Source organism: Hyaena hyaena, unplaced genomic scaffold (assembly GCF_003009895.1).
Source record: "Hyaena hyaena isolate Hyena2069 unplaced genomic scaffold, ASM300989v1 scaffold_415, whole genome shotgun sequence".
Classification (NCBI taxonomy): Eukaryota; Metazoa; Chordata; class Mammalia; order Carnivora; family Hyaenidae; genus Hyaena; species Hyaena hyaena.
This window is the reverse complement of record NW_024081048.1, coordinates 84,601-102,637: the sequence shown is the minus strand read 5'-3', so window position 1 is coordinate 102,637 and position 18,037 is coordinate 84,601. Positions and strand designations below refer to the sequence as shown.

General features: G+C 41.3%; 1 protein-coding gene across 1 annotated transcript in view; it reads right to left on the bottom strand.

Moving 5' to 3' along the window:
• Positions 1 to 13,798, bottom strand: part of GNAI1 (G protein subunit alpha i1) — an 87,633-nt gene extending 73,835 nt beyond the window's left edge. The window contains exon 1 of the mRNA XM_039252468.1: positions 13,386 to 13,798. Within this exon, the coding sequence (XP_039108399.1) occupies positions 13,386 to 13,503 (118 nt within the window). The 5' untranslated portion in view covers positions 13,504 to 13,798. The remainder of the gene's footprint in view (positions 1 to 13,385) is intronic.
• Between the last annotated feature and the right edge of the window lie 4,239 nt (positions 13,799 to 18,037).

Below are 18,037 nucleotides of genomic sequence, written 5' to 3'. Positions count from 1 at the left end.
TTATCTCAGGTGTATACCAGGGGCTACACTGTTGGTTGATAACTTTTCAATAAATTAGTTCTAAGATTCGAAGCATTATCACCAGGTTCATAGTATAAATTACTTTGGAGTTATTACTTATTTTTTGCTCTGTAAGTTTTTGAATAGCTTTTGGCAAAAAGCAATAAAATTCAACCTCACGTATAAAATGCAATCATCCACAACAAAGTTAAAATGATCTACTACAAAGGCATAGCAAGACAAATGAGAGAGAAAAGAAACCATTTTTTAAAATACTTAAACTTTGTAAGTTAACAGGCCAAAGTAACCATACTATTTTCATCCTATAGTAAAACACTTAAAGAATGCTTTCTCTACTTGAATTAATATCAGTTTCCCAAACATGGTTCCATTTCCAGATATCTAGACAATGCCGGCCAGAGACCTGGCATTCCATAAATATTTGTTGAATGAATTTACATGATTCATAAGAACCAGGTGTCATAATTAACCTAACAGTGAAGCCTAACCAGCAAATGAAAGCAGAAGTGATAGACCACTTATGCCTTTTTAAATCACAAAATGCTACATATTTTGTAGTACTTGTCAGTAAAAATTATGTAAAAAAATAGTTTCTAAGATCAGAATTGTCTTTTAAAGGCAATGGAAATCATGTTATATGTGCAGTTAGATTAGGAGGTGAGGTTATATAAAAATAGTATGATCAATTATTTCAAGACCAATGACTATCAACTTTCTCAGAGTTTGCAACCATCCTTTATTTACTTCTGAGAAAGGAATTTCATCATGAACATTACCAGATGAAGATGTTCATAAAACACATTTATAAGGTCACATTCAACCCGACCTGAATAATCATATCATCAAAAGAAAAAGTACACTTTAAAAAATTTTGCTAAATACACAAAAGATTCATTATGACTAATTATAGTTTATGATTGATCACTTTCCAGGAAGTGCATTTTTCCATGCAAGATAATATCAAATAATTTTTCTCAAAATTCTCTACTAAAAAATGAATCCAAGTAACATAAAAGCTTAATTACATAAGTGTGATAGGCCTTACATATGCACATGTACATACATGCAAGTGTATAAGTTACAGTAAGCGCTTACTTAAGCACAAAAACAGCTTCAGATACTTTACAGATAAGGTTATGGAAGATTTCGTGAATGTGGCAAAGACGCGATGAATCTTGAAAAACGCTGATGCAATGGATAAACAGAATCAGATCCAGGAGAATTACCCACTCTAGGACTCTGCTTCCCAAAGCACGCACTGGACTAGGGATCAGCAGCAAAGGCGGCCCGAGAGCCTGTGAGAAATGCAGAGTCTCAGGCCCCATCCCACACCTAGAATGAAAATCTATATTTTAAAAGATTCCAACTTATTTTTTATCCATGTTAAAGTTTAAGGCTAAGAAGAGTTGCTTTAGGAAAACAAGGTGAACACACATGGACGAGCAAGAGCATACAATAAAGACAAGTGTGAAAAAAACCTAACCTGAGAGCAGAAGTGCAAAGAACCATGGAGAAAGTAAGGTGAGCAGTATTTTGAAAATTACTGATGTGGTTCTTTTCTCCTATGCGTTTATGTGAATAATGGGAGAAGAGGCAGACAGGGTGCATTAACACCATCAGATGAAAATGGCTGAGTATAAGTGGCTTGCTCTGCAGGCATCACCTGGCAGAGACCCTAAGCCTTGCTGCCACAGGGTAATCAGTGGCACAGTGGCAACTGCTGAATGCAACTAGAGAGGAGAGAGGCAGGGAGTCCCTTGTATCTTGTTTTCCTCTTTCAGCCACAGTTTCAGAGGTGAACAGTACGTCACGTCAGAGAAGATGAAGAGACTACTGGTGGCAGAGGGGCCTATTTGGGATCCTGAGAGAAGAAAGTCACCCAGGCAGGAACCCATGCAAGCAGTCTAGGGGAGAAGTGTGGCTAAGCAGAGGGAACACCTGAGCTCCTCTCTCTGCAGCATATGAGCACTACTGATAGGACGAAGTTTTCCACGTGCCGGATGTGCCCAGAGAAGGCAGAGTACTCAGGGTAGACAAGAGCCTGGCTCCCCGGTACTGGCTCTACAGCAAAGGGTTGCCCAGGAAAAAAAGTATCCATGAGACACGCAGGAGGACCACGACAGGAGGGGAGATGAACAAAATGAGACACAATAAACCGGTGAGCAGTGGATGCTAGCAGGCAAGAAAAAATCTGACTGCCAGGGACAGGGACACAATGGAAGTCAATGAGGATCTCCACAACAGTACTGGGAGATGCAACCCACTACACCTGCACATGCACGCGTACACACACACACACACAATCCCATACCTCTCATCCTAAGCAGAGACCTCATGAGCAAAGGCAGAAACAAACACACAAACAAAACTGCAAAGGAATGAAGGGAAACCATAAGTTCACTGTTGCTGGATGATAAAAACCAAGACAGGAAAATAAGTAAACTATTTAGAAAACAAACTCAATGGAGCTTTGGACTAATTAGGTGGGAAAGCAAATAAGAAAACAACTTGCCACCAACTAAAATAGAGGCAACAGGGAGAAGGAGAAAGTGATTAAGTGGGTGAGAGAGGACACCATCAGTTTTGGAATGCTGTGTTAGTAAGGTAAATTAGAAGTAAACCTGCCCTCTACCCTCAACCCACAATACCAGGGGGCACAGGATTCACATAAACAATGTGCTCGCTAATATATACTCACAGTAAAAAAGTACTGAAAGACACAACCTACCTACCGTGAAATACAGTCAAGACACTACAACTATCTGAACCTTAGGAACTTTAAATAATAAATTTTTCACAAAGAGACTATGAAACTATGGTATGGTGAAAGTGGCTTCTTAAAAAAGGGAGGAAATAGAAGAACAGAATAATAAACTATAATAAACTATTCCCAAAAGATTAATAATACAAATATTATTAATAAAATTAAAAATTCAATATATTAAAAGGCTAAATAGATAAAAGTGAAGCAAAGACATATACGTAACATAAAAGATAAGGAGATAAAGAAAAAAAAAACTAGAGAAAAGTTGAGACAGGAAGTTACAAAGAGAAGCCTGACCTAACTATAGAAGAAAATCCAGAAGACAGAGATCAACCATAAGATCTCTCTAAAAAAATCTGTGTGAGTTACATGAGTGCCAGTTTTATCTCTCAATACTTCTATATAATTGAAAGAGCCCGTAATTTTAAAAAAAAAAAGCAATTTAAATAGCAAAAGCAAAGTGAAAGAGTAAAAATGGGAATGTAGCCTGACATTCTAAAATGTTTAGATGAAAAATGAGGAATTAAAAATGATTTAAGGAGGGGCGCCTGGGTGGCTCAGTCGGTTAAGAGTCTGACTTCGGCTCAGGTCATGATCTCACGGTTTGTGGGTTTGAGCCTCGTATCAGGCTCTGTGCTGACAGCTCAGAGCCTGGAACCTGCTTCAGATTCCGTGTCTCCCTCTCTCTCTGACCCTCCCCTGCTCACGCTGTCTCTCTCTCTCTCTCTCTCTCTCTCAGAAATAAAAACATTAAGAAGAATTTTTTTAATAAAAATGAAATAAAAATGATTTAAGGAGACTATGGATAGTTCTGCTTGGATTTTATTACGTTAATGCTGGACATGACTAGAGTGCAGGAGTCTTTGGAGAAAAGGTGAAAATGGGCAGACAGAACCAGGGTGCACCGAAGAAGGTTCTGGGCGGCAAGAGAAGAGGAACAAGTGGCAGCAGATGCACAGCACTGGTTCCAGGAGGGCCATCTCATCAGTTGCAGCAACTTAAGTGACCAGACTGATGACCTAGTACAGTCAAAGAACATCCCTTGCATAAATTCTTCATCCTGTTGCTGATTACACTGACTGCTCAGTTTGTGAAATCTCAGTAGATCAATACTGCACCAAAATAAATGTAACTCATGAAATTAGGTTAACTTCAGAACGACCAATAAGACGAGTTTTCTTCTAATTCCTATTACGCTGATCTTCAGTGCAGTTTACTCATAGGCCCCATCTTCTTAAATATCACGAAAGTCTGTCAAATACAACACATGCCCAAACAAAATATTATAATAAAGATAAATAAACCACTAGTAAAAAAATTTAGATTGTGCCTTCAAAAGGCAAAGTAAACAGAAGGAACTCCAGTTAATTCAAGACTAAGTCTTAAAAAGACTCCTTTAAAATATTATTAAAAGAGAAATACTATTACAGATTCAATGCTTCATTGTTTCTTTATCAAGGTTACTACCACATTTTAAGAGATGTTCTCTTAGAAGTAAATTTACAAGATAATTTTGGAGTTTTTTTAGGAATTTGTTTGAGTCATCAGTACAGAAAGTTTCAAAAAGTTTTTTAACTTTGTGGGAAGTAATCATAAATTCCCCTGAGAAATGGCACATTCATTTGAGTCAACTCAAATAATCTTTCATAACTTACACTAACAGCCTTGTTTTATTTTCATGAAAGATAAAAGGAAAGTTTGCAGGAAATTATTACATTTATTCTAAAAATGGGCAATAAAAGGGAGAGAAAACTACTTTTAAATCATTTATAAAGTTTTCCCATTACTTAAAATCCACTCTCTCTAGAATTCCTAACGTAACACAGATATCTACCTGGTCTGTTCCCAATGGGGAAACTATTAACAGAAAGCCAAGTCCCACAAAGGAGTCACAGCAGAATCAAAAACTGGTTATTAAAACTGATTTTAGGGGTGCCTGGGTGGCTCAGCGGATTGAGTGTCCAACTCTTCAATCTCAGGTCAGGATCTGGGGGTGGAGCCCTTCCTAGGGCTCTGGGCTGACAGCATGAAGCCTGCTTGGGATTCTCTCTCTCTCTCTCTCTCTCTCTCTCTCTTTCCCCCCCTCCTGCGAGTGTTCGCCCTCTCTCTCAAAATAAACTTTTAAAAGAAGAATTGAGTTTATACTGCTTTATGTCTTTCCTATGTACATACCCCTTGGTAAGAGGAGCCAACAAAAGGATTTAATGTCTCTGATCATAAATGGATCAAACTGCAAGGAAGCAGAGAGGGAGGGCTGACTCCAAAGAGACTCTGAAGTATTTATCATAACGGCTTATATTTATTAAGAACTTCTGTACCATGTAGGAGTCTGAGAACTCTGGATACATTAGCTTACTCTGCCCTCTAGCCCTATGAGGTAGGTACATTTATCATCTGGAATTTATGGAAAAGAAAAGTAAACCTTAAAGAATTGGGATAATATACCTAAGATCTCAAGGAAAAGATTTTGTTGTCAGAGTCCTAGGTCAACTGCCTTTCCCCGTGTAGAGAGCCTCTGGACAGAGCTAAATAAACCTCAGAAGACTAAAATTCCTTCTATGTGAAGAATGTAAGAATTAGTTATAGACAGCAGTCTCTTGCAGAGTGCAGGTTTCTATACAATACAGAGCTTACAGCCAATCAGGATCCCAAAAAAAGCTCATAAATGCATGGAAGTGGACAGATTTATAACCACAGTAATTTCTGAGAGATATGTGACCTCTACTCACATCCTAGAGACGGACAATGAAGCTCCCATTAAAGCTCACCTCCCTCAGTATCTATTATTATACCATTTCTTTCTTCCCTATTTGCCATTCTGAAGATCTAGACTGTAAATTTTCTTACGGATTTGGTAAACCTAGGGCATAACACAACACCAAAAATATAGTACACACTCCAAATGTCACCAATGAGGATTCTCGCCACATGAGGACAGCCAAGACAAAGAACAGACTGTGGTCAGTTTCTGAGAACCCAACAGGCTCCAGAAAGCCAAAGTTACAATCACATTGTCCTACTGTAACAGACAGGACTGAGAGAACACATTTGATGCCTTGTTGCATGACTGTGTGCATTTTAGGTAAGTTTTCAAATAACATGTGAAACAGCAATGCAACAATCCTGCTGAAAACAAAGTGTCCAGAATACACAAATATAAAAGTCATATTTTACTCTACACCTAATTTACCATGAGTCATAATATTTTCCTGATCCTGCAACAAGAATTAGGTACCTCAAATTAATTCTGGGTTTTAGAAGGGTGTACTAATGCAGTAGGCTTTAGTTACCCTAACCAGCAAGATATGAAAGAAATAAATGACCATACACTGGGCCAAAACTCACTAAAGTTGCCCAATGCACAAGAAACTGTATCAACTTATTTACTTTAAAAGATTACCAGGCAAAATTCATGTTCATTAACGTAACCAGTCATTCATTTAATCAACATTTATGGAAGGACTACTTTGCTCCATTAGGCGATAAACAAGTCAGACGGGATTCAGGCTCAGAGGAAACCAATCCCACAGAGAGGCACAGCAGATAATAAAAAAAAGTAAACGCACAAGATGATTTCAAAATGGTGTAATTAGGAAGGGAGGGAGAGGGACAAAGATAAATTTAGACTAGGTGGTCAAGAAAAACTTCATTGATGAGGAGGCATACCAAAAAAAAAAAAAAAGTCTTACTCTTTAACTTACTGCAGTGAATACCAACCATGGGTTCACATGGAGCACTAGAAACTGTTGATTTTGCTGTTATGATTATAGTCACATAAACTGCAAAGGACTGAAGAAAATAAAATTACAATCATTCTGTATGCCCTAAAGTTATACATGAGATATTAGAGAGGCTATCTGGAAGTGGGGTGCTGCTGCTGCAAAAAATACTAAAACTGTGGAAATGGCTTTGGAATCAGGCAATGGGCAGAAGCTAAAATTTTGAGGAGTAGGGCAGAAAAAGCCTGAACTGCCCTGACACAGTAGAAATACAGATGTTAACACCTATAGGAGTATATGTTGGAGAAAACATACATGATCTCAGAAATTATTTCCATTGTCATGAACAGGCATATGGACATTAAATGTGCTGCTGGCGAGCACTTGGATGGAAAGGAGGAACATGTTATTATAAACGAGCAGACGGGGGATCCCTGTTACCTCGTAGCAGAAAGCTTAAGCGAATTATGTCCCGTGATTATGTGGAAAACAGAACTCACAAGCTATGAACTTGAATATCTAGATAAGGAGATTTCCAAGTAAACTGGTTTCGTTGAAGGTGCAAGCTATTTTCTTTCCTGTGGTTACAGTAAAATGGGAAAGAAGAAAGATAAATTAAGAGAGTCCAAAATGAAAGAATGCTGTCAGGTCACAATAATTCCACAGGCAAGAAACAGGCTGGTAAAATGACTCAGCGGCAGACATGTGTTACCTTTCATTAAAAGGGAAGGGCGGAGTCCAGCCCCCAGAAGGTGGAGCAGGATCACAGAGGATTATTCCCAGGCCTTGACACCTAAAGCAGTGTGAGAAACGCAAGGGACTGATGACTCCTTTATTCGTTCCGCTTTCTTTTTGAACAGATTTGTCTATAACTGATACCCTGTGCTTGCCCCACTGCTATGTTATAGGAGCACAGGACACGCTATGAAGCCGTACAATTCACAGGTAGAGAGGGATTTTGTCCCAGGATAGATTACACTGAGAATCTCACCCATACCTGAGTTAGATTATGAGATCTGGATGACACTTTGGACACTGTAGATATAGCAATGGGCCGAGACTCTGTCAGATGTTGGTATTTGGTAAATGCATTTTGCAGGCAGGACACACATGCATCTTCAGCAGCCAGACAGCGGATTGTGGGAAGGCAGAGTAATAGCTCCCAGAGATGTCCGTGTCCCAATCCCAGGCACCTGTGAACGTGTCATCCTCCATGACAAAAGAAACCGTGTAGATGTGATTAAGACAAGTATCTTGAGATAAGGCTGTTCCCCTGAATTATCTGGGCGGGGCGAATATAACCACAGGATTCTTTAAGTGAAAGGAAGCTGCAGAGAGCAATGCTACATGAGAAAGACCACTGGCCACTGGGGTTTTAACAAGGAGAAAAGGTCCCATGAGCCAAAGAAAGCATGTAGCCTCTAGATAGAGGCTGGAAAAGACAAATAAATGGATTCTCCTGTGGGACCTCTAGAGGAAAATCAGCCCGGCTGACCTCCTGATTTTCGACTGGTGAAACCCATTCTGAACTTCTGACCTCCAGGAATGTAAGGTTAATAAATTTTACATTGTTTTAAGCCACTGAGTTTATGGCAACAAATGTTCACTTTAAAATTATTTTTGCCTTGTTTCTGCTAAAGTTTTTAATTAGTATTTAACAAGTCATGACAGAGGCAGTCTCAGCACTTCAAGATTAGGTGCTACTGACCTTAGTTCATACAGCTCAAATGCCATCTGGGATCTGAGCTTCCCCAATGTCACACCACGGGAAATCACACATTGGGTAACTGCATGCCAAAACATGTGACCAAGAAATATGTGACCTAGAAGTGCAACAAATACATTCAGGTCCTCCCATGGGAATTTGTGGTAGCTTGAACTTTCCAAGGCCATGACACGCATAACAAAAACATTAAGACTGTGGCTGGATGTTCACTTTTTGTTTAAAAAAATTATAGAAATCTTTCTCAGGTTTCAATAACAGCTCTCTTTAAACTCTGTAAGATAGGCATTATATTTCCTAACATCTTCTACTAAATTCTCTAACACAGGCATTATATTTCCTATCATTACAAATTCAACAAGACTACTTACTTATGCTCTTTATTTATGGTTAAAAGAGGCCAGAAATAAAGATTAGAAAATGAGATCTGTAAAAAAGAAAAAAAAATTAAGCAAGAACACTACAACTGCAACACAGCAGACCTTCCTCCAATGAATATTCGCTGTCATTTTCTCTATTTTATCAAATAATATAAGGACTTTGAAAAGTTCTCATAAAAACGGAAAAGTATTCTTAAGCCAAACAATCTGCTTTTGGATACCATGTGTTTATTTTGGTCCTCACATACTGTTATTATTCCTTTTTTGTTTACTCTGTTTGGCTAGGTAGTCATTTATTCCCATTAATACTGAAAATGGCAAAGTATGTGGCTTATATTTTAGGAAAGTCCTAATTCTATGCAAGATATTAACATAATTAGGAACTATTTAAGCACATGAAAAAGTAAACAGTTGTTAGGGATGGATACAAGTGCAACTTACAAGGATTCTGCCCCTAAAGTGCTCACACTAGTCAGAAAAACAGGCAGGGCACAAGGCTAACCAACACTAGAATCCAGAGTGCAATATGCTTCGCCATATGCCCACTGTTCCCATCGGGAGAAGGAGGGTGCCCCGAGGAAAAGGGCACAAGGACAGAGGGAAGCAAGGTCTAGAACAAAGTTTTTACTGTGCAGGCAATGGAGAAGTCACCAAAGTTTCAGAGCAAGGAACTTGCATGATAGGAAAGCAGCCTAGAGGCAAATGACCAGAAGCCTTCTGGAATTAGGCTGCCAAAGGCATCCGGGAACCTCAACTAAAAATTTTAAGAATGAAAAACAGAAGATACAGAAAAATCAGCCTTTTCAAAGCACTCTTTAATGCCACCTGCAGTGTCTATCAAAGTAAATGAATAAAAGGTAGGTAAGAGAGAAACACATAACCCATGTTGAAACATCAGGTCCATTTATTCAAGGAAATGGGTTGTCTGATATCTGGGGTCCTGAGCCAATGCTAGAGAAATAGCTAAAGCAATGTAAAATCCAAAATCCTGCAATGCCAGAATTTCTCAACTAAGGAAGTCACAGAACAAGTTTACAAGGAACAAAAAAGATTAATGATGTAGCTTCTCAAATAGCTGCTTGCTGGTAGCAATGGAAAAAATTCACCAAGTAGAAGAGATGTTATCCCTCACTTCATTTTCACTTAACCTATAATATTTAAAACAAGCAAAAGAAAGAGCGTGTGGATTTTTGTGTGTGAGGATGAGTAAATAATGAGGCAGAGTAAAGAATTAAAACTCACCTTTAGACTGAAATAATTTATGTAGATGAAAATTTTTCTTTTATATAATCTAAACTCTTTACATCTTTGAAAATTATGATAAAATGATATTTAATAAGTACTCATATGTACAATGGAGTCTCACTGAAAAGACAGCCAAAGACTGATGCTGCCCTTAAAAAAAAATGATAAACTGCAACCTCCTCAAAAGTATGACAATAAATGTTTTCCCTTGAGATAATTAGCCATCTATAATGGATAGAAAAATTTGATTATAAAAATAACTTTTGCTACTTAGGATTATTATTCTAATACCAATGCCTGAAAACTAACCTAAAGACTTGAAACCACCCAAACTCTGACCTAATTTCCTTTAGGTCAATGATTAGACTAGGTCCTCTCTTTTTTAAAGCCTAATTCACTGCTCCTAATAAGGACAGTAAAATATCTCTGATTAAAAAAAAATTTGTTTTGTTTTAATTTTAACAGACAGTATCATTTTTTTTTTTTACTAATGATGTTCTTCTCCTACCTGAATCTCTCAACCCAGATGTCTAAAACATAATGTATATATGCCTTAAGAAAAAAATGCAATATAATGAACTATTTATCTTTGTTGGCTTTTTGCCTAAAATGAAAAAAATTCTTAGATGAAAAAAACGAAACAAAAAAATTGAAGAGGACGATGACCTGATATATATGTAGTGACTGGTTATAGACTACCTAGAAACCATTTTATATTTCTAGTTGATTCAGTTGCCATGTTTTATATAGAATTATTTCATTGAGCTGCTTACACATATGACTTTAAACATTGAAAAAAGGACCAAAGGTCAGAAAATCACTGCTAAAGACAAATTGGGAAATAAAAATGTTTTGAAACATTCCAAGAATAACATTTATGAAATAAGCCAGCATTTTGTTTATAGAACTTGAGTGCTAGGACCCTGGGGCAAAAGGGCAGAGCAGGAGTAAGACTAAAGGAGGAAGGGGAGGGACAGCTGGGCCAACCAGGCAGGGGTGCTAAAGGATTTCTACAGAAAGAAATGTAGGGAAAAGCAAAACACCAAAGCTAGCAAAGACAGCTGAAGGAATTCAGTTACTTGAAGATTTTTTAAAAATCATTTTGAAATCTTTCTAATGTTACTGGTATAGAAAAAGAAAACTCTCGGGGCACCTGGGTGGCTCAGTCGGTTGAGCATCTGACTTCAGCTCAGGTCATGATCTCACGGTTGGTGGGTTCGAGCCCCACGTCGGGCTCTGTGCTGACTGCCACCTCAGAGCCTGGAGCCTGTTTCAGATTCTGTGTCTCCCTCTCTCTCTGACCCTCCCCTGCTCACGCTGTCTCTATCTCTCTCTCAGAAATAAATAAAACATTAAAAATTTTTTTTTAAAAAAAGAAAAACAAAACTCTCAGTTTCCTCAGAAAATCAGGACTCTGCTACACCATTCACGTAACTCTCACTATAGGTGGTTGTAGAGATGCAACTTTGACTTCTACATTATACATTCAACTATATGAATCTAGGCTCTCAGCAGAAGCTGGGAACTTTGGGGGCGACCCGGAGACATTTTCAAGGATCAAAGGTTGAGTGGGCTGTCACTGGCATCTAATGGATAAAGGCCAAAGAACACCCTACAATGCTAAACATCCTACAATGAACAAGACAGCCTGCACAACAAAGAATTATCCTGCCAATAGTGCTAAGGTTAAGAAACACTGATCTGTTCTCCATGAAGGGGAAAAAAAAAAAGCTCCTTTGACCTTTATCCTAGTCCCTCTCTCTCTAACAGACATCTAATTAAAGCCTAAAACAACATCAGAGGACTCATTTTTCAAATGCTTTAAACATGGTGGCTGGCTGGCTCAAACTGGAGTCCCACAGAAATACACTAAAAGAATACATCAGAGCAGGAGTGCGGAAACTGCAGAAAAAGAACTTTGTAATCTTCCTTTTGTTTCATTTTTGCTCAAGCACATCCACTTCCTAAGAAGAATATCTACATGTTTCCATATCAAGGTACGTCTCTTCTATGCTCAATACGCTAAAAATACACTGACCTAGGCAAAATACATTATTTCTTATTAATGTAAAAACTTATGTAAGGAGTATTAACTGAGAAAGATTTGTGTTGGGGGCAAGGGTGAAGAAAGCCACCCAGGTCTTTAAAACGCAAAGTTATTTCACAGTTTGTTAGCAAAATGACTCAGATCGTTATTACTTTTAGTCATGCCAAGTTTGCTGCTTCTAAGCCTACTAGTAATGGAGAAAAAACCCCACCATTTTTCCTGCAGTCATTAAACCAATGAAACAGAAGCTTACTGAAAACAGGTTTGTGCAGTATTTCTTTTATTGTAACTGTTATAAAACAAAAGCAGTCGTTGGAAGTGCAGATGAAGATTCTGAAATCTTTCACCTACCTAAATTGCTATAATGTGTGCATGCGTGGTGGAGGGGGGAGAGGGGGGCCGGCAGACAAAAGAAAATCCTAACTCCCAGATCTACAAATCTTACGCTGTGAATATTTTCCTCAGGTGCTGTGAATATTTTCCTCAGGTATCCTTCAGTCAAAACCCTGGCTTACTCCTTATTTTGGTCTCTCCTTTCAAAAACCTGGAGAAGACCTCCACATAGCGTTTCACCATGAGAACAATACTAGGAACAAATAAACGCCTGGCGTGTACCTGGCAAATCTCATTCATCAGAAACAGCGGCAGCTGGGAAAGCATTGTTTTCCGCGTGACCCTCTCGCACCTTTCACATAGGTTTTCTCCTCTCGAGTATCTGCCATACCTACTACCAGAGCAAACGTTACCCAACTTTGATGTTTTCCATGTCTCCACCGTAACAAAAAAAAAAAAAAAAAATCAAGCATCCAGCATAGCCTACTTCCTGAGGCAAGGTAAATATCATCAGGGCTCCTTTAACACTTACTGAGTCGCCACAGGAAGTTAACAGGAAACACACATTTCAATCCCACGGAACCTCACCAAAGGTGCACTGATTTCACAAAACGTGGCACTCCTGACAAGGGAAAACCACAACCGCGATACGACACCCGGTAGGAAAGGTTTTCAAGGGGGGAGGGGTACTGGCGGTGTGTTTTGTTTGGTTGTTGTTGGTTTTGGGGGTTTTTTTTGGGGGGGGGCCGCGAATGCCCCTTCATCTTCAGAAGGCTGAGCTAACTTCAAAGAAACAGGGTTTACTCGCGACCCGTTCCTCGCCTCCTCGCGGGGTCCACACCAACGCCCGTAAGTGAGGTGAAGCTCCAGCCCGCCGCCTGCGAGTCCTCCCTGGCCAGGGAGGAGGGAGGAGGGAGGAGGGAGGCGGAAGGCCAGGGAGAGGAGCACCCACCTCGGCTCTGCACCGCACCAGCACCAATCTCGCCCGGAAACCATCCCCGGGCGCTCCAAGTCGCGCTCTCGGCCGCTCAGACACGTCCCCTCAGGGTTTCCAAACGCTAGGGGCCCGCAGCAGCCACCGCGGGGCGCCGCGCCCAACAACCCCCCCCCCCGCGACCCCAGGGCCCCCCGGGGCGCGCCCGGCCGCCCTCACCGAGCAGCAGCAGCTTGACCTCCCGCGCCGCCTTCTCGCCATCCTCGCGGAGGTTGCGGTCGATCATCTTACTCCGCTCCACCGCCGCCTTGTCCTCCGCGCTCAGCGTGCAGCCCATTGTGCCCGGAGCGAGAGCTCGCCGCCGCTCCCTCCGCGTCCGGCGCGCTGCCTTCGAACACAGGTGAATTCTTTCCTTCCGGACGCGGGCGTTCCAATACCTCCCGACGCCCGCCACGAACCACCCCCACCCGCTTCCGAAACGGAGCTGGGAGAGCGCCGTCTGCTAAGGGGCGAGCTGCACCGCGCGGATCTTCCCCGCGCCTCGGTTCCGCCCCTGCGTCCCTCAGCGCGCCCCCCCCAAGTCCCAGGTTTTCAGGCTCTGGATCCAACGCCGGCCGCCCTCCCGCTGGTGGCCGCGCCGCAGCCTCGAGAAGCCCGGCGGAGCTCAGCGTCCGCGCGCCGCCGCGGCCCCGCCCCTACCCGCCCCGCGCGCCAGCCACTCCGCGACCACTCCCCGGGCGCGCTCCCGCGCACGTGCCCTCGGACAGCGCCCCCTCGGACGGGCGCGCACGCCCGCGCCTCCGCGGGCCCTGACGCTGCCCAGCCCGCGGGGGCCCGGCGCCCACGCTCTCGCCCCCGGGAAGCGCCCCCGGAACGTTAAACTGCCCAGCTGGCTCCCCTACCTCGCTTCCTCCGCGGGAGTGGGATAATTTCTCCCCGCTTACTCACCCCGAGGGATCTGTGCGGACCTGCCCCTTCGGGGTGCGGGTGGGAGAGCTGCCAAAGTTGGAAGCTGAAAAAAGCCGGTCCTGGGCGTTTGAGCATGCCCAGCTCCGGCAGCCGCGCACGGGTGTTCAGAATGTGCAGCCCTGTCGGCTGGCCTTCGCCGTGGGGGGGGAACGGGGCCCCGGCGACAGCGGAGATGGGGACGGCGGGGCACCGGAGACCGGGAGGGGGATCAGCGATTAACTTTCTACGTTCCGGTTTGTTTGTTTTTTCCTTCTCTTCCCTCCTATCCATTGTCTCTTTTCACAAGCTGAAAACATTTTAATGGATTTTCTCATAACTTGAGAAAATGTGAGACAAATAGAGGATATTTTAAAATGACATGAGCAATGAAACACACCTGCACAAATGTATGTGCTCCGCACCATAACCTACGTCCTCGGGGGCAGCGTATAAGCTTCCACGCCAAATTTTGAACCAATGTTTATGACCAAGTTAGTACATCATAAGCCACTAAGCGTATCATTTCTTTTTTAAAGGCCTTACTTAGCCTTACGTGCCCCCAAAAAATGAGTTGAAATTAATCCATACTATGACTCCATCCTTCTAGTGCTGACTGGCCTGGGGGAGAGAAGCTCCTGGGGTTCTCGGGGGCATTTCATTTCACCCAGGAGTGAAGGAGCCCAGGTTTAAGGTCTGGTCTCTTCTGTCAGTTACACCGCGCTTTTTCCTTACAGACGTCGCAGGAAATGCTTATTGATTAGAAGATGGGGCTTGTAGCAAAGAGAAAACTATCTTCTTTGATGTAGTAAAAATTAGAAAATTGCTCTTTGTTTTCCATCTGGAAGTCTTACTTTCTAAAAAGTATTTGTAAAAAAAAAAAAAAAAAAAAAAAGAGTTTTCCATGAAGATAAGGCTGAGGGGATGCTGTAGGAAGAAAAGCTGTAGAGTGGATCACTGAAGCCAAGACTTACTGGCCAGGAGAGATCATCAGTCTCCTCCTTGTTGGACCTATCCTCTCCTGTTCTCCTAAAGTAGTCAAACCTTCTGGGCTCAAGAAATGCAGTTTCAAGGACTGCCTCAACTTTTCGTATGACGTTTTGTAACATGACAACAAAAAGGAGCAAGCTTTAAACTGTTCTTAATCACCTGTATGCCCTTTGTATTTTTTGACACTTCAAAGTCTTTTTATTTATTTTGAGAGAAAGGGAAAGAGAATCCCAAGAAGTCTTGGCATCTGTCAGTGCAGAGCCAGATGTGGGGCCTAAACCCACAACCCATGACCTGAGCATGAAACCAAGAGTTGGACACTTAACCACCTGGGTCACCCAGGCATCCCTTTCTTGGTCTTTAAATCATGATGTTCATTAGAAACTCTGGAATTAGATGGCCAACAGACACATGAAACGATGCTCAGCATCCCTCCTCATCAGGGAAATACAAATCAAAACCACACTGAGATACCACCTCACGCCAGTCAGAGTGGCTAAAATGAGCAAATCAGAGAACTCTAGATGCTGGCGAGGATGTGGAGAAACGGGCACCCTCCTACGCTGTCGGTGGAAATGTAAACTGGTGCAGCCCCTCTGGAAAACAGTGTGGAGGTTCCTCAGGAAACTAACAATAGAACTCCCTTATGACCCAGCAATAGCACTGCTAGGAATTTACCCAAGGGATACAGAAATGCTGAGGCATAGGAGCACATGTACCCCAATGTTCATAGCAGCACTCTCCACAATAGCTAAAACATGGAAAGAGCCTAAGTGTCCATCAACAGATGAATGGATCAAGAAGATGTGGTTTATCTATACCATGGAATACTACATGGCAATGAGAAAGAATGAAATCTGGCCATGTGTAGCAACATGGATGGACCTTGAGGGTGTTATGCTGAGCGAAATAAGTCAGGCAGAGAAGGACAAATATCATATGTTTGCACGTATAGGAGGATTAGGAGGAACTTAATGGAGGACCATGGGGGAAAAGAAGGGGGGAAATGGTGGGGGAAAGGGAGAGAGGCAAACCATGAGAGACTCTTGAATGCTGAGAACAAACAGGACTGATGGACGGGGCGGGGTGATGGGCATGGAGGAGAGCACTTGTGGGGATGAGCACTGGGTGTTATATGGAAACCAATTTGACAATAAACTATTTGTAAAAAAAAAAAAAAAAAAGAAACTCTGGAATTAAACTTGGCAGAATGAACTTTCAACATAGTATTTGTGTATGAGCCATTTTGGATTATTGTTTGTTAGATCTTTCCTATAAGTTTCGGGCTGTATCAAGGAAAAGAGGAAGCAGCCATGTTGGGAATAATGACTATAAAACTGATATTTTAGAGAATAGAGGTGCAACAGAATTATATACATTCCCTCACTTTCCCTCATTTGATAAACTTGTCAAGTAGGTGACAAGTTAAAATACATAGGTGAATAAGAACTGAAATTTGGTTTATATGAAGCTAAACTTCCTAGAGGATGCAGAGTAATGGAGTGATCAGTAACAAGGGAAAGTCCAAGAAAACAAAAGCTGGAAAAAAAAATTGAAGGAAGCCATATCTGCGATTAGTGAAGGGTTCCAGGGGTATGTATTGGTCATTTCGGGCTGCCATAACAGAATAGGACGAATGGGTGGCTTAAACAACAGGAACTTATTTCTCACCTCTACGGAGGCTGAGACATCCACCATCAAAGCACCAGCCAATTTAGGTCTCCCATGAGGACACTTCCTGGTTTACAGGTGGTCACCTTCTCCCACATGGGTACCCTCCATGTAGAGCTATAGTCTCTCCTTTCTCTTAAAAGGCAACTAATCCCATCATGAGGTCTCACCCTCATTACCTCATCCAAATCTAATCACCTCCCAAAGGCCCACCTCCAAATACCATCATATTGGAGGTAGGACTTCAACATTAAGAATTTGGGGGAGAGGAGGAAGGTATATTTTGTCTGAGAAGAATAACCAGCCAAAAGGGTTAATATGTGAAATACATGTTGGAGAAAGCCAATTATTTGATAATTGAAATGTAGTTTGGCTGTGAAGAATGGTAGGAAGTGTGCGACACAGTTGGAAGAAACCTTTAAATATTAAGGTGAAGTGTTAGACTTTATGCAATGGGTACTAAGTGTTCCTTACATTCTCCTGAGTTGGGTAACGTGTGTTTAAAAAAAAAAAAAAATCTCTTACCCTACAAAACACATGAGTTTCCAGTAAGTAGATTGTGTTAGTAATCCAGATATGAAGTGGTGAGAGTCACTCAAACTAATAACTTACATAATTATAAGGTTGCAAAGTGTGATTCAATATCCTTGTCAAGGAGGTGGAGCAGATATTATTAACTCTTCTATTTTATAGAATGAAATTGAAATACAAAGGTTAAAGCAATCTTCTTCAGAATACTGTTTTCCCTTCTGGACATCATATTTTTAAACAACTATATTCAGATATAATTCACATACCATGTAATTTATCCATTTAAAATATACAATTGAAAAGCTTTTAGCATATAAACAGAGTTGCACAACCATTATGGCCATCAATTATGTTTTCGTTACCCCCAAAATAAACCCCATGACCCATAACCGTTATCCCCAATTTTTCTATCCCTGACTCCAAGTCCTAGGCAACCACTAATATACTTTCTTTCTCTATAGAATTGCCCATTTTGGACATTTTATATAAAAGAAACCATATGGCATGGTTTCTTGCAACTGGCTTCTTTTCACTTAGCATAAGGTTTTCAAGGTTCATCCATGTTGTAGAATGGATCAGGACTTCACTTCTGTTTACTGCTGAGTACTAAGAAGCATCATATGTTAGAAGTTAATTATACACCTGAAACTAATATAACACCATATGTTAACTATATTAGAATTAAATTTAAAAAAAGGAAGAGACGTATTAAGACCAATTGAGACACATTCAGC